At 48.1% G+C, this 23,164-nt stretch overlaps 1 protein-coding gene across 1 annotated transcript in view; it reads right to left on the reverse strand.

Moving 5' to 3' along the window:
• Nucleotides 1-4: 4 nt before the first annotated feature.
• Nucleotides 5-23,164, reverse strand: part of Rnf213 (ring finger protein 213) — a gene marked incomplete at both ends in the record, with an annotated part of 40,103 nt that continues 16,943 nt past the window's right edge. The window contains 15 exons of the mRNA XM_028784453.1: nucleotides 5-2,362; nucleotides 4,363-4,518; nucleotides 4,687-4,880; nucleotides 5,452-6,601; nucleotides 7,394-7,561; nucleotides 7,674-7,814; nucleotides 8,811-9,028; nucleotides 10,495-10,660; nucleotides 11,626-12,209; nucleotides 13,709-13,858; nucleotides 15,249-15,422; nucleotides 17,834-18,014; nucleotides 20,221-20,337; nucleotides 21,108-21,197; nucleotides 23,000-23,164. Coding sequence (XP_028640286.1) covers nucleotides 5-2,362; nucleotides 4,363-4,518; nucleotides 4,687-4,880; nucleotides 5,452-6,601; nucleotides 7,394-7,561; nucleotides 7,674-7,814; nucleotides 8,811-9,028; nucleotides 10,495-10,660; nucleotides 11,626-12,209; nucleotides 13,709-13,858; nucleotides 15,249-15,422; nucleotides 17,834-18,014; nucleotides 20,221-20,337; nucleotides 21,108-21,197; nucleotides 23,000-23,164 — 6,012 coding nt within the window. The remainder of the gene's footprint in view (nucleotides 2,363-4,362; nucleotides 4,519-4,686; nucleotides 4,881-5,451; nucleotides 6,602-7,393; nucleotides 7,562-7,673; nucleotides 7,815-8,810; nucleotides 9,029-10,494; nucleotides 10,661-11,625; nucleotides 12,210-13,708; nucleotides 13,859-15,248; nucleotides 15,423-17,833; nucleotides 18,015-20,220; nucleotides 20,338-21,107; nucleotides 21,198-22,999) is intronic.

Here is a 23,164-nt window from a genome sequence, read left to right on the forward strand (position 1 = left end):
GTGACACAAAGATGCCTCGGTTCATCTTGGCAGGATCTAGAGCCCAGTTGGAAATGCCAACAAAGCCAACTTTTTTGTATGGGGCAGGATCATCTTCAATGCACCCATCTTCCAGCAGGGGGTGCAGAGTCTTCAGGGGCATTTTGGGTGAGTCTTCAGCCAGCCCAACCTCATCCAGCACCACCACTGAGACATACTGCTCCAGGTCCTTCCCCTGCTGGAATCGAGCACACTGCTTAAAGGTGCTGATGATACCTTGGGGGGTGGAATGGGGACTGCACTGGAATGACACCAGGTGGACCTGTTTCAGGCAGCGAAAGAGATCAGAGAAGGCAGCCTGTCCCTGCATGGCATCTGCCACAATGATCTTAGCAAGGGATTTGGAGCTGCCGGGCTTCCCCACTAGGAAAAGGGGAATCTTAAGCTCAATACAGATTACCATCATGAAGACATTCTCCTTCAAAGCCAAGTTCCTGGCTATGTTGTTCCTTATGGGTGCCCCACTCAGAAAAAGATCCTGTACATGCGTGATCTCATCAAGGATGACCTTGCTGTCATTGTATGGTTTGGGAAAGCACCTGGCAATGGCTGTCCGGTAGGATGCCTTCTCTTCTAAAGATGCATGGTAGCATACCCCAATGGCCATCACAAGGGACCAGAGAACAGGGTCTCTCTTGAAAGTATGTGTGCTGTCACTGGATTTATGGAGAAAGTCGTCCAGCTTGTCTAAGAGCATATCACTGTGGTCATGAAACCACCGGAACACTTTCACACAGCGTTCCACATCCCGGAGGCTAACGAAACCACATTCATTCTCCCTCTTCCTCATGAACCTCTGAGAGGCGGAGAGTACATCTGCAATCACGCAAGTCTCACTTTCATTCACCGTGACGGAGTCCACCAGTCTCTGTACGATCTGCTGGATGTAGAGCTTTTCCGCAGAGTCATTCAGCTGTCCAAAGTCCCATACCAAAGGAATGAGGCTTGGAGGCAGAGCATGGACACGATATACCAGCTGCCGCAGGGGGATGGAGCCCAGCCTGTCTGCAGTCTCCTCTGCACTCACTCTGTATCCCAAACCTGCTGACTCCAGGCGGAGGATCATCTCCTGGGAGTGTTTCCGGTAAGGGTTGCAGGCAGCAATGATATGCAGGCCAGAGTCCTCATTGAGGTGCTCGCCATCCACTGTTCGATCACACAAGACCTCTTTGATACAGCTTACAGCTTCTGTTGTGTTGGCTTCATCAAAGAACAAGATGGTATCCAGCTTGTGTTGGGCCTTATTGAAGAAGGCTTCTCTCTCAGCATCCTTGACCTTGGAGTAGATCATAGATGGTGTTGTCCCTCCATGGACCTTCATCAACTTCATAGTTTCTGCCTCAACACTACCACGCCTGAGATCGCTAAGAAATTTGATGAGCCTGGTCTTCCCACAGCCTGTCTCTCCCATGATGATAACTGGGATCCCACACCGGAACCGCATTTCAATGGCCAGGATCTTAAGCATATTGTCTGTGGTAAGTTCATATGCTTCATCGGGATCACTAGGCCACTCAATACCTAGTGCCAGGCAGAGTCTTTCAAGCTTCTCATGTCTGGGCAAGTTATCAAAGTCAATGTTGAAGGGCACTCTCTGATGCCTCAGCCCCTCAAACAGCTCTTTGGACATGACATCCTTTTTGATGACCTTCCCACTTGAGGGGTTGATTGCATCAACATAGCCATTGTTATTAGGGTTCAAATGGAAACCTATGAATGTCATGGTCATGTGGTCACCATTGAAGAAGACATATGGGTGGGGCTCTGACTCCCACCTCTTTCGAAGAGAGAAGGGAGCTAGGTCTTCTTCAGCAACTTTGTCAATGGTGACCGACTGCTGACCTGGGCTTTGGTCTGAAGTGTGAAGAGTCGGAGTGGCAAAATCCCTAGCCATTAAGATCATGAAGGTCACCACAAAGTTCTTGAAGCCCCGAAGTGTGTCTCCAGTAAAAGCTGAATTGCAGAAGACAGACGCCTCACAGTCTTTGAGCTGACAGTTCAGAAACCAAGCAAAGTTCCGAAGCTCTGACCAGGAAGGGTTTATCAGGCCACAGTAAATCAGGAAGTGCTGCAGGCACTCCTCAGGAGAGCCTTCCACAGAGTCTTTTTCATACTGAAACATGTCCAGGTTTTGCTTTTGATGGAAACGCTTTAAATACTGGTAAGGTCTTTGGAAAGCTTCACTGCAGAACTCCATTGGGTCCATTGCAGGTTCTGTGTGGCTCCTCTCAGGAGTCAGCTCCATGTCTATCACTTCCTTGGGAGGACGGCAGGTGACTTTGGGGAAGATATCAAGAAACTGGAACAGGGGTACACGTCCGTTCTGCAAAGAGGAGACACAGATAAGATGATTATCACTGGATTCCCCGACAGCTGTCTTTCTGTCTTAACTCTCCACACAGTCTATACTGGACTTAATTTGTCTCCACGGACGGGCAACTTTTGCCTGCCTGCTGATGGTTTAGAGAACTGAATTAGAAGACCCTAACAAGGGTGCATTTAACACAATCGAGGACCTGTGTCTTCGCTATGCACATACACCTGTGAGTATATGTGAGCTCCAAACCTCTTCTAGTACTCAAGTCCAAGAGGAAGGAACTCATCGTCTCTGGTGTCTGAGGTTATAGAACTAATATGCCTTCCCAGTGAGAAATCACCCCGCACACTTGGACACTGACAGGAAAAGGCTCCTTAATATAGGTGAGTGCCTGGCTCTGCTTTAACTAACTTCTGTGCACCTTAGGCTTACACATTCCACATACGCTGTCATCTTTAATGTCTTTCAGATCCCAGCCCCAGGTTGCACTTTGAACAATTTGAACAGAGATGATCAGGTGTGCAGATGGGCTGTTGTCAGAATTATTTCTATGTACACACCAGTGTTGCTTTTTGTGAATAGTTGTTACCCATGGTCATCTTGCCAACCTGGCAGATTTGTGCTTTTCACAGTAAGAGCACAGGAGACTTAATGGCAGACCAGGACTGAATGGTGGTTGTGACCCTGTGCTACCCCCATGAGCTTCATGGTTTTGGGTAAGGGGATTGACCTAAGAGCCAGTTGTAAGTCTAGGTTGTCTTCGTTTGTTATGAGACTGGAGCCTAACTAGAGGTCAGTCTCAGAGAATAAACTCTCTCAGTAACCCCTTTATTTTAAGCAGGCACAGAATTCTCTTCCCTACAGTTTCTATTTCTAACAAGCCTGGTCAGTACACTAACCTTCCAGTCATATCGGAGGCAGGGCTCCTATAACTAAATTTTACTTGTATAACTTAATATTTCCTAAGAAAGTTTATGAAGAAATCTTTTATAGCATCAAGTTTATTTCAAGTTTATCCTGAATCAATGAGACCAGCAGCTCTTACCAGAGCTCAGCTGCAAGCCTGAGAAACAGACTCAGCACCCTCTGGACCACAGCATCTGTGTGCTGATCCCAAGGAAACACTTCCCAGAGGATTTCACTTCAGTGACGCTGATCTCTTCTCAGTCAGAGGTTATTTCTTAGCCCCAGCTGAACAGCATGAATGGTCCAAGACAAACAAAGGTTTCACCTTAGTGGTTCCGGTCTCTTGTTAATTTGTCAATGTTTCAGTCCCAGCTAGCCAGAACCACAGCTGCTTAATTCAAAACATCACTCAAATAGCCCTGATGTGAGTCTTTGCTTCCCTCTAAACTTCACAAGCCAGGCCTCTCTGGTCTGTGTTGCTCTCAGAATATTGCAAAATATTGCACTGAGCTCTGAGCACTCAGTGTGGCTCAGGGCTCAAAAGTCACCATAATTCTCCCCCAAACACATGGTCAGGTCTGTCCCAGCAGTATCCCACAAACCTGCAGTCTGTCGTCTTCTGTCCTTAGTTAGAGATAGCTGCTGTGATAAGACGCCATCACCAAAAGCTACTTGGGGAGGAAAGGGTTTAGTTCACCTCACAACTCCCATGTTACACTCTGAGGAAAGTTAGGGCATGAACTCAAGACAGGAAGATGGAGGCAGGAACTAAAGCAGGAGCCAGGAAGGACAGCGCCTACTGGTCTGCTCACCATGGTTTGCTCAGTCTGCTTTCTTCTACCATCCAGAACCAGAGTCCTACCAGTGGCACTGTCCCCTGATGAGCACTGGGCCCAACTACATCAATCATTAATCAAGAAAATACCCTACAAACTTGCCTACAGGCAATCTCATGGAGGAGTTGCCTTGATTGTGGTAACCCGCTTCTCAGATATCTCAAGCTTGTATCAGGTTGGCATAGATAAATAAATAAATAAATAAATGCAGGATAGGAGTGCTCCACCCCCAGCCAACCTTTCTGTGTTTTTCTTGATACACACCAGTGTAGAAGACCTCTTTGGCTGTACTGAGAGCCCTTGTGGGATTTCAACAAGGTATAAATGGCACGGGTTCCGGCGCCACATTTTTCCATTGATATCCATTAGGTACTGCAGAATTAGGAGTTTGAAAAGAAAGATGGGAATTCCAGTCTGGACCTAAAGAAGGAAACACGTGGGCTTATCAGTAGGACGGTAGCCACTGCTCTCAGCCTATGGAGCAGCTCGTTTGCCCCTTGACAGGATGCATGTGGAGGGAGAAGGCAGGCAGAATCAGGGACCTGTGCCTTCCTCATGGTTGTTGGGTGGCGATGCCAGGACACTTACTGAAGTGCTCACATCAATGTGGAATATAACCGGCATCTTCTGATAGTTCTCCTCCAGGAATGGCAGGAGGGCGCTCAGGACGCGGTTCTCATCTATGTGAGGCTCTGTCAGCCGAATAATTTTTAAAGGTACCGTGTCATCATGTAGCTTCCTTTTCAGGTTTTTGTGCAATGTGCTCACATAGAGAGACTTTCCTACAATGTAATCATACAAAAATTAGACCCCAAATCTACAAGAGGAAGAAAATCCAGAGATGTCTTAGAAGTGACTCTGTCTGGTTCAAACCAGATGCCGTGGACCATCACTGCTCACTAGCTTCATTTCCCATGAGCCTTCAGATTCCCTGTCTCCACCCACTGACTAGCCTTGCCCTTCCCTGGTTACTTATGGTGCATTGAAGTCAGTGACAGCAAAAGCTAGAGTGTGGGAAAACAAACTCTCTCCCAGCAGACCAGAGCAGTTCAGGGAAGAGTGGACAGTATGGAAGGAAACAAACAGTAGTCAAAGCATGGTCAGGCTTTCTTCTCAACCACAACCAGCATTGATGCCAGAAGCCAGCAGAGTTCACAGAGGAAAGAAACTGCCAAGAAAGTCTGAAGGTGGTGTTCAGGAATTCTCCAACTTTCAAAATTAGGTGGGAAAGGACAGAGTTCTTACTGGACAAGGAAGAGCCAACCTCCTGAAGACGGGGTTCATCAGAGTCACCCTTGCTAGAGAAGGGAGTGTCACTGGGCAATATCTGGGAGAGGGGACTTCGTTCATTACCAACACCAGCTCTTTCAGAGGTCACGATTCCAACACACAGCCCATCTCTGAATACATTTGCTGCTGACAGGATCTGCTTGGGGACCTGATAATGGTTCTCCAGGTAGGCTTGGATGTGCGGCAGTGGGGCCTGGGGCACCAGGGGGACTTTGTGCTGGCTGAAGGTGGAGGGGATGTAGCAGTGCTCCCGGGCAGCATCACAGAGAATCACCAACTGGTAGTCTTCACGGTGCGACTGTGCGCACAGACTCTGGAAGATCTCCTCTGCCTGGCACCCCACTTCATAGCTCAGCTGGTCTGCGAACAGCAGACTATAGACTTTATGCCCCTGGGAGCCCAAAGTAAGGCAACGTCGCAGGAGTAGTTCCACCTCCTCGATCGTGGTCCCTGGGGTGCAGAGCAACACCTCATCAAAGGTGGGCAGGGGCTCCCTAGGGGCCTGCATGTAGATGGCCAGTGCAGCCGGCAACACCTCAGAGTGGCCACACAAGATGAGGTTAGGCTGGCCAACCTGCAGGCCTTTGGGGAGGAGCCGCTCCACAGGAGAGCCACCCAGCGTGGCCAGATGAGCCAGGCATCTACCCAGGGCATCCAGGTCCAGACAGCTTGGCAGGAAGGCACTCATGCACTCTAGGGACTGCGCCATGATGACCTGAAGCTTCCCCATCAGGCTGGACTCCGAAAGCAGCTGCTGAGGCAGCCTTTTCATAGCCTCCCGCAGGCCGTGTCTGGCAGCCTTGCTTTCACGGGCGCTGGTAGCTTGTGTGAGGTCCTGGACAGTGCATTTATCTTTAATGAAGGACAGCATCATGAGGGCAGCTTCACTAGGTCTGGGTTTCCTGAGCTCGCTGCTTAGGTAGACCAGCTGCTCAGCTGTGTAGAAGTTGAGGTAAAAGTGTTTAGCTCTCTTCTGGCTGACCACTGTTTTCCAGTCATCTAGGAAATTCTCCATCTGCCTGCAGAGGGCTCCCAGGAGCTGAATGACATCTCCACTCTCTGTCAGCTGGCTCAGCAGCTCCAAGCCAAAGTCCATGGAGATGCCCCGACCGGGGCAACAGTAGACCTTAGCAGTCCAAGTTCGGAACAGCATGTTGCCCGCACAGTGCAGGTTTATGAAGACATGTACAAGCCTCTGCATGTTGCTGAAGACCTGGGGGAAAGGGAACCATGAGGCCAAAGCATAGCACAAGCCTTCAGGGAAAACACACACCTGCCCATGTACAACTCCAAGGTCTTAGGCTAGCTCGCTTTTCCCAAAAATCTGCCCACTATTCATCACACCACAGCTTTTCCTTCCATATTACACGGTTGGCTTCATAAGGAGCACCTGTCCTCTTCTTTTTCTTTTTCTCTTTTTGGTTTTCTGAGACAGGGTCTCAGTATGGATCCCTGTCTATCCTGGAAATCACTATGGAACCAGACTGGCCTTGAACTGACAAAGATCCCCCTGCCTCTGCCTCCTGGATGCTGAGACTAAAGGCATGTGCCACCATGTCCAGGGAAAGACAAAGAATGTCAATGTAAAGACTATGTGGGGGCACGTGTGTGTGTGTGTGTGTGTGTGTGTGTGCGTGTGTGAAGAAGTCCTGTCTCATGTTTCCAGGCTGGCCTCAAATTCACCATCCTCCTACCTCAACAGGAGTATAGTGGCAGTGAAGTTGATTGTTTCTTTCTAAGAGTATCTGTTTGTCATCTCTTCTCCACAGCTAGTCACAGTTCCTCCTGAGGCTCCTGAGGAGGACCTGCTGCTCACAGGGTTTACCTCACTTCAGATACTTCTCTGGGGTTGTGATTCAGGGTAACATGCATCCTGCAGACCCATAGCAAAGCTGTGCTGATCAAAACCCTACTCAGACCCTTTCCATCCTCAGTAACAAAGGTGACTGGCCTAGCGAGAAGCCAGAGTGGCCCCTGTGGGCAGCAGCCAAACCCATACGCTCACCTCTGCAAACTTCTCCACTTCTGCATTGCTGCTGTGCTCTTTCTTTCCAGACATCAGCATCAGCTTGTTTAAAAGCTCCTTCAGCTCCTCTGTGGAGTACTTGCGCAATGCCTCCTGGTAACCGTGGTGATCAGGGAGGAGGAGGTGGAGAACAGTGTCTGGGGAGATCTGGGAGGCAGCACACATTCTTAAGTTAGCTCCTGCCATAAAGTCCCAGGACTTTATAGCAAGACCACAGGGCCATACAAAACTGTACCAGGAAGGACTTTGGGAGGCTCACCTTCTGGCCATCTGTGGGTGCCTCAATAACGTAGATGCCCCTGTTGTTGATTGCTGTGGCCAGGGACAGAGAAGAGAGCTCCACAGATCCATGGCTTTCCTTCACTGTCTTCAGCCACTCCAAATTTCTGGCAGAATCTTTCTATAGGGACAGAAGCAGAGAATAGAAGCTGGAGTGAGTGACCCTTGGGGCTCTGTCATGCAGCATGTTCATCAGTCAGGCTTCCTCTGCTTCAGAAGCCCTAGCAGGCAGGTGTAGGGCATTAGGCATCTGGGTTTATTTATAGACAAGTGAAAAACAACCACACACTCACTGCACAGCTCACCACACAAAGCAAGATAACAGGGCAAGCATTAAGAAGCCTCAAGCTTTTTGTTTCTTCTTCTTTTGAAATTTTCTTACTTTGAGCAAGATATACAATTTGAATCCCAGCACTTGGGAAACAGAGGCAGGACAGTCTTTGTGAGTTAAAAGCCAGCCTGGTGTCAAACAGATCTTCCTCCCTCTGCCACCTGAGCTCTGGGATTTAAAAGTGTGTGCCACCGTACCTGACTTCTTTCATTCTTAAAAATTTATTTCATTTTGTGTGCACAGGCCTTATATATGCATGTGCATCATGTGTGTGCCTGGTGCCATGAGAGACTAGAAGAGGGTGCTGTATCCCTTGAAACTGCAGTATTGCAAGGTTGTGAGCCACCATGTGGATGCTGGGAACCAAACCTGGGTCCTCTGCAAAAGCCACAGGGACTGTCACATTCTTAAGCCTTTGTAGTCTATCCCTTAGTGTATTTTCTTAATGCCCGTTTATGTATTCTGAGAATGACCCATGGAGAAAGGAAAGCTTGCATTAAGGGCTGCCGTTTGCATGTGAGCTTTTAGCAGAAAGTTTGCAATCTTCTCTCTCATAGGCAAGGCTTCACCATGGTTGCTCCAGGCATCCTTCCCTGTGTCACAAGGCAGAGACCCAACATGCCATTTTGTATATGACTTCCTGACTCAAGAGAGAGCATACATTCCATGCACAACAGGGATCTGTCATGAAGCAGGTATATCAGTGGCAGCCTTGCCAAAGCCCTTGGGTCTGTAATAGCAGTCAGCTATTACACTTACTCTGGCTTGGGTCCTGAGTAGACTTACCAGTTTATCAGGCAGGTGCTGGTCATTGTCCAGGGCCCTCCAGAGTTCCTGCAGACGATTCATGAACTCGTTGAAGTCTGTGTTTGCATCCATCTTGTACAGCAGAGAAGCATAGCCCTGCACGGCATCGTGGAAACAGGCTACCCGGTCCACATCAATGTCATTCTCTCCCGCTGAGATGGAGGCCAGGTCCACGAACACCTTGAGTTCACTGAGGTCTTGAGAGGAGGAGAGAAGAGATCAGCACAGGACCATGCTGAGTTTTGGGCAGTAACTCTAAGTGAAGCTATAACCGGACGCCAAGCTAATGTCTTGGTTTGACCCACTTCCTGTTTTTGCTAAGAACACTGACCATATATTGGATCTATTGACTGCCTTCTAATGTTTATCAGGCAACACATCTTAGGCATTACACTAGGCTTGTTGCGCACAGTATAGCCTTCACTCTACATAACATCACTTAACCATAGAGACCAAGGCTCAGCTGGTAGAGAATATGCTGACAATGAGAAAAACTGAGATGACACTGTACAGCTCTCTGATCCACTCAACAGATCAAGGTGGAACCAAAGCCCACAGAAGGAAGCCACACAGTGAGAGTTGGAGCCAGTGCAGCCTCTGTAGCAGCAGGAGGCATGCCTTCCTCCTGCAGGTCCCAGGGTTTAACAGTCTGCTGCCTGCTCTCTTTCTACCTCCTCTCCACCTTTCAGTTCCCCACCCCTGCCTCTGCTCTTTCTAATCTAGATAACAAAACAAGCTAGCAAGCTGTCTGCTGGATAAAATCTTCATGAGAGTGTTACAAAAAACACCCTGTCTAGACAAGAGCCATCTTGCCCTGTCTTCTGGAGGAGAAGGCTAAGTGGGGAGGACAGCTGGAAAGATGGCTGAATGGTTAAATCACCTGCTGCCCTTCCAGGACCCAGGTTCAGTGCCCAGCACCCACATGGCAACTTACAGCTATCTATAACTCCAGCTGCAAGCGATCTGACACCTTCTTCTCACCTTCCTGAGTACCAGGCATGTGAGGGTGCATAGACACACGTGTAAGAAAAATACCCATACACAAAAAAATTATTTCATTGAAAAATGAAAGGCTGGATGCCAGGCCATGGTGGTGCACGCCTTTAATCCCAGCACTCGGGAGGCAGAGGCAGGCGGATCTCTGTAATTTTGAGGCAAGCCTGGTCATAGAGCAAGTGCCAGAACAACCAGGGCTACACAGAGAGACCCTTTCTCAAAATAACAACAACAACAAGGCTGAAGAGATAGCCCAATGGTTAAGAGTACATGTTGGTCTTGGAGGGGATACAAATTAAGTTCCCAGCACCCACATAGTGGCTTTTAACCAAATGTAACCTCAGTTCCACAGAATCTGGCACCCTCTTCACCTCCACAAGTACCAGACACATATGTGGCACATATACATACATACACACATGAAAACACTGTTACACACAAAATAATAAAATTAAAAACTAAAAGGTAAAGGAGGTGTTGAAAAAAAAAGACCTTCAGCTATTCACAGCAAGCAGGGAGTGAGAAAGGAGCCCTGAGACACCATCTCAGTAAAATATGCGCTGGGTCAATGAGACAGACACTGCTTCTCTGCCTAAAGAAGGCAAGGAACAAATGTCCTGCTGGTGCCACTGGCAGGACCTGGGCAAGCCCAAGGGTTTGACAATACCTTCCATGGCCTCATGCAGCCAGGTGACAAGCTCCATGTGCAGGGTGAGTTCCTTCAAGCAGTGGTGGCGAGCCTCACTGATGTCTTCAAGCAGCCTTTTGGCCTTGATGAACTGTGGGCTGATCTGGTCCAGTTTCCCATTACGAAAGTCCTCAAAGGAATCCGCCTGGAAGGTGAAGTCTAGCTTGTACTGGCCCTGGTTAGCCCCTAGTCTTCAGGCAGGAACAGCCAACCCATAGCAAAAGCCCGGCACTTAGATCAAGGACCACAGGACTTCTTCCTCCCTGGCCAACAGTACCCTTGTTCCTTCCACTTCTTGCTCCCCTACGCATACACCTCCCACTCCACACTAGAGCTTACATGGTCTCTGAAATCTGTTTTTCACTGTAGCACCACCAGATCTCTGTCTTTATCTCTGTCTCTCTCTGTCTCCTCTCTGTCTCTATAGCTACACACACACCTTTTCCCCCCTATTTTACTGGCCAAGGAACAGCCCCAAAGGTGGCCATGGTGATGTACCTCTTAATTCAGCATTAATCTGAAGGCAGAGGTAAGTGGATCTCTGTGAGTTCAAGGCCAGCCGCCACCCAGGTCTACATATCAACAGCCAGGATAGCCAGACTAGATACACAGTGAGACCCTGTCTCAAAATAGAGACAAAACACCTCTCATCTCAGCTCTGCCAGGTGGTGTGTTGCTTGCTGCTGCTGTCTAGAGCTGATGCAATTGCATCTGGGACAGATGACCTTCCCTCCTTCTGTGTTTTTATGACCTTATTAAAGAACATGGCAAAAGAGGCCATGAATTTGAAAGAGAACAAGGAGAGAGATATACAAAGGAGAGTTTGCAAGGGCGAGAAATGAGTAAGTATAATCTCAAAAATAGTAAAGCAGAAGAGCATGGTCTCTTCTTGGATTGCTGATCCCTGATGGATGGCCTGAAACCCACTGGCCCAGGAGCAAAGAGAGACGGGACAAAGCCGCCATACAAGTGAGCAAAACACTGAGAGCTTTGCTGTCCCCAGCTGCTTAAACACCATCCCAAACACACTGCCAAGCCAGAAGCCCCAGACCCCCACCTCCATCTCTTTGGGAGACCCTCACCCCTCAGGAGAGCCAGCAAACAACTTACAAAGTTTAACAATGGGTTAAGAACACTGAAGTCACCGGTCACACCCAGAGCTCTTCGGACCTGCCAGATGACCTTGGCAGAGCTGACAGCTTGGTGCAGGGTGTGATATTCTTTGATCTGCCCAACACGCTCGGGAATCCAACCTTTTTTGTCCTGAGGGTTCATAGTGCACATGAATTTAAGATCGACATCAAGTTCATCATATTTATCTTTAAAGTCTCTGAAGATGACATCAACTTCAGCAAAGGTGATCTTTCCTGACTTCAGATTCTCATAGAGCTTGTAGAATTTGTCATAACAAGGTTTGTACAGGTTTTCCAAGACTTCTGGAAGCAAAAACTTCAACTCTCTGGGGTCTTTATCCAGAGTATTCAACAACTCCGCTGTCTCATGCCAGAAGTTCTGGAAGATATGGCTGTCTTTCAGGGAGTCTAGCTTCCTTGCCATTTTTCGGATATCAGAGTTCAGGCAGTAATGTGTCTTCCTTTTGGAGGATGAGGAATTGGGAAGCTTAATCAGGGCTTCATTTAGTTTCTTATTGCTGAGGTCTTGAGAGTGGATTGTTTCAATGTTTCCAAAATCAACTACAGAAACCAGAATTAAAGGGTGGAGGTTAAACCTCTGATCATAGGAGCATTTTCTTTCACTCTTCTTATAATTTATCCCCATTCTCTCTCTCTCAAACCCATGCACACGCACACGCACACTTTTGAAACAGGGTTTCTCTGTGTACCACTGGCTGTCTCCGTCTCCTGGTGCTGGGATGAAAGACTTGTGCCACCACCAGCTGGTTTCACTTCTCTTTCTTAGTGAGGGAAAGGACAAAGTCTGAATATGTAGACAGGCTGGCTTTCAACTAATTACCCACCTAATTGCCAGGATTGTAGCCATGCACCAGGGTGGACAGAACTAGAGTTTGCTTTTCAGCACTGGGGACAGCTCCTGCTGCCCTGCAACACTAGATTAAACCCTCTGCTAAGGACATGCAGTCCAGTCCTAGTTCTTTTTCTAGATGCTTCTAAGAAAACAAATACAACCACTAGGGTCATTTCTCTGCAGAACACGGACATCTTTCCTCTACTTTGGCTTTGTCAGTCTTCACAACAAGGAAACTGGGTACACAACTGGTAAAAGGTCAGTTGGAAAATATGCACATTTTCTCACTCCCTTCTAAAGACAGCACTAATTATAAAATAGAAATTATATCTTAAAAGTCAGAAACTGGCTGGTCATGGTAGCACATGCCTTTAATCCTAGTACCCAGGAGGCAGCGACAGGTGGATCTCTGTGAATTTGAGGAAAACCTGATATACATTGCATCCAGTAAGGGCAAATATGTATATGTGTCATACACAAAAGCTGAGTCACCAGGACTGCCCCAGAGCAGTGCCAGAGACAAGCAGGAACAACATACGGTTCCTAGAGCAGTGACCTACCAGGTGCCCTCTCCTCCTTGCCAAGCACCTAGAACTAGAGCAGACATTCCCAGACTTGTAGAGATTCAGTGTCTTCCTCAGCAAGGTAGATAAGCTGTGTCTGCCAGCGTGAGGGAAGAGGCCAGGGATGTACCAGGGAAGAGGCACAGAGGGAAGAGGCGCAGAGGGGAGAGGCACAGAGGGAAGAGGCACAGAGGGAAGAGGCATAGAGGGAAGAGGCACAGAGGGCACCTGCAGGATAAAAGAAAGCCTAGCGATGATGAGGTGCCCCATCCTGGGAGAATCACTTCCTATGGTGGGAACTTGGCAGATAGTTCTAGCACGGAAAAGTTGGAGGGATGCTTGCAGGCATGCGAGTGAATACAGAAGTCAGCTGATTCCCTCTGGCAAATTCAAGTGAACTCAGATGAGAACAATTCATTGAATATGGTGAAAGAGGGCTCAAGAAAGACTCCCAGTATCTACCCTGGGCCTCCACACGCAGGCGCACACACACAGGCATATGCCTGTGTCCCCTCCCCCATGGAAATTAAAAATATTATTTTAAAGATCCCGCCCCAGCTTTGCCTCTACTCCATCCTCACTGCACCTTCCTCTGCCCTTCACCCGGAGGCCCCTCAGTCTTCAGTGCCACTGCTGGGGCCCACCTTGCACGAGGTGTTTCACTCTTCCAAGCTGCATCAGGAGGCTCTCCACGTATCTCTTCTCTCGCTTGAGGAACCGCAGGTCATCCTTTCTCCTTTCCAGCAAGTCCTTCATGTCACAGGCCTTCTCTTGGAATGGCAGCCTCTTTCTATCTGAAAAGTAAATTGGCAGCTCACACAATCCTGTAAGCCTTCCATGTAATCACATTTTACTGCCTCTCTCTGAACATGCTCCGTGTCAGGGCAGTGAGGAGGTGTAGAGTGAAAAATTATAGATACTGGGTATATAGAGTTCTTTTTAGACATATAAAATATTCTTTACGCCTTCTTTATAAAGACATGGAGAAACTGAGCCATGAATCAAGTTAGGAATGTGAAAAGACCAGTCACCATTACTGGAACTGGCCTATCTGCAAAGAGAAAGGAAAGAATGCAAGTGAACTAGGTGGAACCAAGCTGGAAACCAAGCTGAGAACCGCAGTGACAGGGCAAGGCCACAGTGACAAGGCAGGACCACATTCTTGAGAAAGATAAGCGTACAGAGAGTTTTCACCTGATCCTGACTCATGTAGGTTGGGTTCCTTTGGAATGTTCCACTATTTTTATGTTATGCCACCTCAACAACCCCTCATTCCCCTCCCCATTCCTTGGTTTGTGGTTTTTCCCCTTAAAAATCCCTCTCAAACTGGCTGTCAGGGTCAATTCAGCTCCTGCGTGGGCATACGAATTGACCGGCAGCTAGTTGTCACGCCCTAATAAACCTCGCAATTGCTCTGGTACACTCTGGTCTCTCGAGCAGATTACTGGGTGGCTGCGACTTTCTGAGACTTGAGTGAGGCTCTGCCCTCTGCGGAGGTCTTCAGAGGGACCAGGAAGACTTCTGCTCAGCCAGTCTGTGAAGACGCTGGCAGAGGAGGCTCTTACTGCCTTCATCCTACTGCTCTCTCATGATACTCCTCAGAATAACAAAGCTCCTCTGCTCTCTGGCAAGAACTGCTGGCAGTCACAGAGCCCAGAAACATACCTTGCTGTGTCCTTCCCCCAGCCTTGAGCAGGCCCGAGAGACCTTGTTTACCACAATAGACCAAATAATAGGACCTAGGTGGAACTAGCCACCTTGGCTACATATCAATAGACACCTAGGTGGAGTCACCCACCTTGGCTGCAGGTAGATCCTGCTACAGGAACTTGAAAGAAGAACTGCCCCTGGGCTGGCTTTGAGACATCTCCGGCCATGACCCGTGACCAAGAACGGATTATCCCACCCATCTCTCCTGGCTGAAACTAAGAAGGGTTCCGGCGGGGTCTTTCCCTTTAAATTGAAAGCTGAACATTAATCCATCGAGCCTTGATCAGAGAACTTTGTCTTGGCTTCATCTTTTCTCACTCTCCATCCCCTTTTCGTTCTCAGCCCTCTTTTCAGGTGAACCCATTCGACTCGTGGCTGCAGGCGGCCAGACCTTGCCCACAAGATGACATACCCAAGCTCTCACCCTCTGAGTTGCTCAGCAGCCTGAAGGTGCTGTCTCAATTTGATACTTACTTAAGTTCCAGATGTCAAGAAACTGACCCTTGTACTCAAGGATCAACTCCAGCTGTCCAACCAGAATGGTGCCATTTTCAAGTTCCCCTGCAACCTTCTGGAACACAGACTCAGCAGTGGCCATCAGCTGCCTGCCTTCCTCCGTGATGTTGTCTATGATGTGCTCATTGGTTCCTGATCAGAGGGAGAGCACACAGATCAGAGCCTGGGTCTCCTGACCCATCAGTTCCCAACGTGGATCTCTGATGGTTGTTACTCCTGCTACAGCAGTGCTCAGGCAGTTCCCAGTGTGACAACACTTGGTAGGTGCAGAGCTACTGGTTCTGCACATCCTGGCCACCACGCTCCCCATCACCGTGAGACTTACAGTCCAGTTAGATGACAAGCTTTTAAATACATCTACTTTTAACTCCTAGAAAATTTTTCTCCTGCTATGATTAGATTTGAAGTAAAAGGTCATGCTGCGTTGTGTGTGCTGACAAACACCTTTAATCTCAGCACTCGGGAGGCAGAGGCGGGCGGATCTTGGGAATTTCAAGGCCAGCCTGTTGTACAAAGAATGTTCCAGGATACCAGAGCTGTTACATAGAAAAACCCTATCTCAAATAAATGAATTAATAATTAAAAATGAATAAATAAATAAATAAGACCTTGTTTATCTGTGTCATCAAAAACCAAAGAGCCTTATTCTCAGTTTAAATCCATGAAACAACTGGGCATGGTGGCACACACCTTGAATCCCAGAACTCTGGAAATATAGGCAAGCAGATCTCTGTAAGTTTGAAACCAGCCAGGTCTCCAAAGACTAGCCAAGGCTACATAGTGAGAGTCAGCCTCAGAAAAAGAAAACAAAAAACCATGAAACAACTGAGATGCTCTTCAGCAGATGGACAGACAGATCAAGGAACTGCAGCAGTGCCATGACAAAAACAGAACTCAGCTGTCAAGCAACAAGGAGACAGGGAGGAGCTTCAAATGCAGAGTGCTATTTATGAACAGAGTCTAAGTCCACACATGTCATATGGTTCCAAATGTGGGATCTTCTACAAAACAGACTACAGGAGAGAGAATAGAGAGGAAGGTCACAGATCCTTGGAACAATGAGTTTATTGTATGTGACACTGCAATGCACCAAACATGCTATCATGTACCTGTTAAAGCCCAGAGTACCCTATGAACTTGACAAAAGTGTGCCCAGCTCAAAAGACACACCATACATTCCAGATGTGAACAGCAGCACATGGGTGCTGGGGAAGCTATGTGGGAACTAAGTTTTCTGATGATTTTTTTTTCTAGAAAACCTATTAATTGAAAGCACACACGTGATACTCTCAAGCTAACAGCAAATGCATAACATGGCACCCTGGCCCCCCCCCCCCAAGCTGTGCACAGTCTGAACAGACCTTGTCTGTCACACAGGACCTTAACACCTAGGTAAGATCATCTGCTTTGTTTACACTTGCAACTTCCAACACGAACTTAGAAGAAGAGACTGCCCAATGAGCCTGCTTTGTAGCTGAAACAAAGGATGGGTTCGAGTGGGCTTTCCCTATAGATACAAGTGCTGAATATTAAACTTTGAGCCTTGATCAGAAAACTTTGTCTTGGCTTCATGCATCTCTCATCTCTCTGTCCTTTTTCATTTCCAGCCCCCCTTTCAGGTGGATCCAGTTTGTCTGGGGCTGCAGGTGACTGCAGCACCCCCCTCAGCAGTCATCATTTTACCTCACACCTCACAAGCCATGAGGGGCTCTGTTTGAGCTGTCCAAGATCTGACAAAATTGAGAACTATAACCTGACCTGGGCTTTTAGTACCAAACCCAGCACATTACTGCTACAAGATCTAAACAGAGCAGCCCACACAAGACGCACAAAGAGACTTCAGGGGAAGGCATAAATAACACTTGGAATCTGTGTATCCTGGGAGGATCAGGAGGGACTTCCTGTTCTGTTGGTGATTCAGCACCGCTCTCGAAGTCAGTGTTCTGAAGGCCACCTGGGTTTGTTTACTGTGTACATGTGTGTGGATGTGCATGTGTTAAATGTGCATGCATGCATAGGCAGTCCATAAATAGCCACCAGAGTCTGCAGTGAACCTGAAGCTTGACCCATGGCTGGCAAGTCTCAGGGAGCCTCTGCCTCCTTCCTTATAGCACTGGGGCTACTGTAGGTGCATGAGTGCCATGGCCAGCCTCTTATGTAGGTGTGGGGCTCCACGTGCTACTACAGGAGTTACTTAACCATTCCCCAGCTTAACTGCAGCTCAGTGTGCAGAGCAGTCGGCCGTCTGTACTCTGTACTTCATATCCCTTCATCTGGAAACTGAGGCCCAAAGAAGGACTGTCGGGGAGGCCATATAGGACAGTGTGTCAGCATGGCGGCTGGTGTGCAGCAGGACTCAGTGAATCGTGCCTTTAGTCCTCTTCCTTTGGAAGGATGTCCATGCCTGTCCAGGCCCCTCCATTCTTCCTGATGCCCATGCCTGTCCAGGTCCCTACACCCTTCCTTATCAGCACATGGCAGCTGAATGTCAAGGTCAGGAGGACACCACCCTCGACAAGTTCCCCACAGACATCAGAACATACCACACAGTTTGAAGAGATGCCTCACATCTGGACACTTGAGCAGATATTTGAAGATCTCATCCACATCAAACACGGCCTCCCCGTTGTGCACAGGCCATGACTTAGTTATCACAGCAGACAAGAGGGTACCAAATTTCCGCAAATCTTGACAGGAGATGCCCTCAAGGACACTGGTCTGAGACTATTAAAAAAATGAGTCAAAAAGAATACGTAGTAATATCTTATTAGTTTGTTTTTGAAATAAGAAAAACATGAAAACTGGGTATGGTGGTATGTTGGGAGCCGACTCCTAGCCAAAAGCGGCTATCATCTTTACAGCCATCTCGAGCCATATACCCTGACAAGAGACTTGTTTTCAACAGCCCGCAACAACTGAGCACACTCTGATAAACATCTTGTTTTTCTAACATATCTTGTTTGGCTGTTTAGTGCCGCCAGCTGCAAGGCACACGTGGTCTCCTCACTGCTAGCTAGGCACATGTGACATCCATACTGCAAGGCACATGACGTAGTGCCTTCAGCTGTGCTTGTCCACGAGGCATGTGGTAAAGGGTATAAATACCCAGGATTTCCTTCCAATAAAAGAGACTTGGAGAGACTTGATCAGACTCTCTGTCTTGTCTCCATTCTTCGAGTCTCCGCCCCCACTCTCTCTCTTGCTAGGCCCTGACCCGCGGACAGGAGCAGCAGAACAGGCTGTTACAAAGTGGTCCCCAGAACGTGAGGCAGCTCTGGCGGCTACAAAGTGGCGCCTGAACATTGGAGCTCCAGTAAGCGGGATACAGTGAAAGACACAGCGGGAATAGGAAGCATGCATCCTCACTCCTGTGCTGGAGACCCTGCTGACTGACCAGAACAGGTTGCTACAGTGGTACACACCAGTAATACTAGCATTTGGGAAGTGCAGTTGTAGGCCAGCCAAGGCTATACAGAAAATGCACTGCCGAGCCCAGTCTACCTGAGACCTTATCTTAAAAATAATTATAAGTTATCCTTGGAGTACTGACTACAGGTGATGGGCTAGTTACAGAAGGGGATATAAAGCCAGCTGTCTTCCTAGTTCTGAGGACAGAAAGCCTTTCCAGTTCAGGGTCTGTGGTGGATTTTCATTTGTGGTGGTGAATACACATAGGAAGTCCTTCCTGACAGTGAAAGTGCGCAGTCTGGTGGAAGCTACCTGGCTTTCACCAAAAGTAGATTTGAGTAGAAAGAGCCTCAAAAGGAAAACTGTTCACTGGGGTATAAAACAATGGCTAAATGATTCCCTCCAATGTGTACTAAATGCTTCCCTACTATGTGTACTAAATGCTTCCCTACTATGTGTACTAAATGCTTCTCTACTATGTGTAAAGCCCCAGTTCAATGCTCAGCACTACTCACACACACAATACAGAAGAGAAAGAAGAAAGTGCAGGCCAGAGAGACGGCTTAGTGGGTGAAAGTGCCTGCCATCAAACCTAACAACATACCTTGGGTCGGACATTGGGGTAGAAGAGAACTAGCCACCAAAAGATATCTTCTGACCTCCATGTATGTGTGCCATGGCTGGCATGTGTGCGCATGTGCACATGTGTACAAACACACACATACAAACACACACACAGAGGCACACACAATTGTTAAGTAGAAAGCATAACATTTCTTGGAGCTCTCTTCTCACACATGGCCAGCGTGCAGAGTTTTGACAAGGTGCTCGGGCCAGTCAGTTGGCATAGCACAATCTCTCTGACAAATGATTCTGGGAAGCTAGATCTCCACACTAACTGGCCCTTTACCTCATACCCTGACCCTGGACAGAATTCAAGTAGATGATGAAGGGCCTCAGTAGAGCTAAAACTACAGAAGTGACAGGGCAGTGCGGTGAGCGTGCTGCTCACAAACATGGCCCTTGTCTCTCTCTCTGTCACTTGCAGAAGAATTAACAGAACGTAATGCAACCTAGCAGCGAGGCTCACAGGGGTGTAACTGATGCTCAGCCAGGGAGATGCTGGAGCAAGGTCTGTGCAAGCAGCTGCGAAGCTTTGTGGTCGTTGTTGTTTTGAGATTCAAAGTCTCACCTTGGAGCCCTGACTAGCCTGACCCTGGCTACATAGACAAGGCTGGACTTGATCTCAGGGACCCACCTGCTTCTTTCTCCCAAATACTATGATGAAAGGCACTTGCCACCATGCCTGGCCTAGCAGCTGTGGTTTTGAGTGACACCTAACAGCCCAGAAAACAGGAAATCATGCTATTTCTCAAGCAGTTGGATGAGAATACTGGATCTCAGCATAGGTTTGGCTCTGGGCACAAAGGAGGGTGAGCCAACGCTGTAGGGTCTAAGAACAAACAGGCTTTAGCAGCTCATATCAGAAACCCTGTGAACCCATGCTGGAAAGGCTAGTGACCTGGCAGGCAGAGCTGACAGCCTCGATGACGCACTTCTCAAAGCTCCTCGCCACACTGTCACGGAGTCCACCATCATGACTGCTGCAGAAGAAGGAGATCTGCAAACGGGGAGGTTCCTGCAGACAAAGAGGGAGGAGTGAGGACTGTGGGGACCCCACTACCACACCCCAGGAACACCCAGCGTCCTCAGTGCCTCTGTGTGCACACACACTAAGTGTGTTCACAAGCTATCCAAGGAACAAAAAGAAAAAAGTGTCTGTAGCAAGGCTTGTGCCTGTGGTCCCAGCTCTTGAGAGGCCACAGCAGGAAGAATTGCTGGGAGCTTGAAGCCAGCCTGGAATAGAATGAAACCATCTCAAAACCACAAAACTTGAAGAGCCCTTTGTCCCACTCTGTGCAAAAAGAACCTTCCAGCACTGGAGCTTGTAAAAACAGGTAAATTTTGGAATATAAGCCATTTTCCTAACCTTTGGATAAAACATACATGACATATAAAAACTGACTTTCCATGTCAGAGCCTACATTCACACTGAAGAACAGGTGTGTGTGTGCATGTGTGTGTGTGTGTCCCTCCATTGTTGCTGTTTCTATTAACTGTCCGGTGTAGTGTCTGCAAGAGGACTTCCCTGTATAGCACTAGGCTCCCCATTATGACAAAACCCTGTCCCTAGTCTTCTAAGGGCATCCCTCAAAAACTTTGACATTCTTCTGAGGTCAAAAGACAGTGGCCAATCAGAAACACACATCTAAAGTAATAGCTGACCCCCTGCCTCACCACCATCAGCCTTGACACTCAAGTGCACCACTCACACCTGTCATGTACATTAGGTGGCTGGCCTCCTCTACAGTCCTTCCTTCCCAGGAAGAGTGCCCCGACCTCAGGTACCTGCTTGAGCCTCCCTTCCATGTCTGCCAGTAGGGACACCTTCCAGCCATACTTCTCTGGGAAGTCAATCTCCACTAGCCTTCGCCATACCTGCAAAATTAAAGAGGGACATCCACAAGGTAGGAAAGTAAAGCAAACTGACAGCCAGGTACAGTGCTGCTGATCTTGGTCCTAGGTACTCAGGAAATGGAAGCAGGGAGAGCGCTGAAGTCCAGGAGTTCAAGGCTAATCTGGACACCACAGGGACACCCTGTCTTGAGAGGAAAGGAAGGTGCATTCTGTGACAGCAGCATAAAGGGCATCAGGTCTCAAGAACAACAGGACTCTCAGCTCCTCACCGTCACTGGTGAACTGTCAGTGAGTGTCAGTTCAGGCCACCACCACCCTCCCAGTGTGTCATTGCTCTTTGTTTAGGAAGGGTCTCCCCCTAATGCTTATCCTAAAAAGGTTCAGGCAAGCAAAAGTGCATTAAATAGAAATGCTTCCTCCGACTAAAGTGGGATCAGAGATAGTGATTACAATTTCTTTGGAAGAAACATAACTGGAATGAACCACATGAAATTGTACCTGGATGTTCTCAGTGGTCAGCTGTGCACCCTGCCCACAGCTTCCTGACCAAACAGCTCAGGGTGCTGCTGCCCCCAGCCTGCTCTAAGTAGCTCTTAGAAACATTGTGTTTTCATGGCTAATGGTCAGGTCAGTCTCTGCAGAATTTGTGTGCCAATCCTCCCATTAGTGTTCTTTCCTCCTGGGACTAAAATGTCATCTGTAGCAAGTTTCTGGCCTGATGACCTGGTTCCTGCCTTCAGCGTTCCTGCTGAATTCTGCTGAATGGCTCTTTACAACTGGTTACAGAGCTGGCTTCTGCTGTGTCTTAAGTCACTATTCTTCCATAAAAGAGTGCAAACCACTGAGCATAACAGCACACACCTTTAGTCCCAGCGCTGGAGAAGCAGAGGCAGGAGGATCTCTGTGAGTTCAAGGTCAACCTGGGCTACATAGCAAATTCCAGGACAGGATTTAAAAATAAACAAAAAATATTAAACAAACAAAAGACTTGTCACTAACAGAATAAAGAAACAAAAACCCCAAAAGTAAAATCTAATTTTGTCTACTATATATAGATTTCAAGTACAGATGAGCTCACCCCACTTATGCAGGGATGCAGAATTAGATATCAGAAAGCCTTCGTTGTATTCTTTTCAAAATGCAGAGAAACTTTTACCTTACATAGTGTTGCCGAGATAGCCAGGATAGCTACAGGGCTCCACCTGATTCCTATCCTTGGTCACATCTTGCATAAGAGTCAGGACTGAAAAACTAAAACCTAAACTCCAGGCTTTTGTGTAGGGGTCCCTACCTTTTCTTTCAGTTTTCTTTTGCCATCTCAGGATGAGCCTTTCATACTTGTGACTGTCATGTTAACTGCAAGCACCATGTGATTCTGGAACACTTGCAGGTGATGAACCCAGCAACTGTCAACCACACTGCCCAAACCCAAACCCATCTGCAGGACTGTAGCCTCCCAGCCTTTCTGCAGGTACATCTGACTGGTTCCCCTCAGAAGAGCTTCCTTCCTTCCCTCCGCTGTCCATTTCAATGTCACACACCTAGCTTACAGCTCCAAGGTCACCTCCCACATCCCCAGCTTTAAGCAGCATTCCTGACACTGGATCCCCATCACCTCACAGCAAGGGGCCCCGGGCCCAGCCAGGCCTGGCAACACTTCGAGTCTGGCCACGCATTGTCAAAGTCCCTTCTTTACAGAAAGAAATCCCTGGCTAGAGTTCAGGCCATGATCACAGCTCTTGGGTCAGTTGTGACAGTCCCCAGTCCCTTGTGTCCACAGTATATAAGCCTTTGGCAGTTTCTCAGCTCCCAGGAAGGCTTACCGCCATCTCATTAGGATAGGTAAGTCGGACGGTGACTGAGCTGCAGGAGAACATGCGGCTTGTAAACACGTTGCGCAGCCACTTTCTTGTGGTGTCCAGGGCGTCCTGGAAGGTGGTTGTCACCAGCTCTTCATAAGGTTTTGCAGCCTGCCCCTCATCAGTATG

The sequence above is a fragment of the Grammomys surdaster genome, unplaced genomic scaffold, assembly GCF_004785775.1.
Source record: "Grammomys surdaster isolate TR1022 unplaced genomic scaffold, NIH_TR_1.0 123267, whole genome shotgun sequence".
NCBI classification, from domain to species: Eukaryota; Metazoa; Chordata; class Mammalia; order Rodentia; family Muridae; genus Grammomys; species Grammomys surdaster.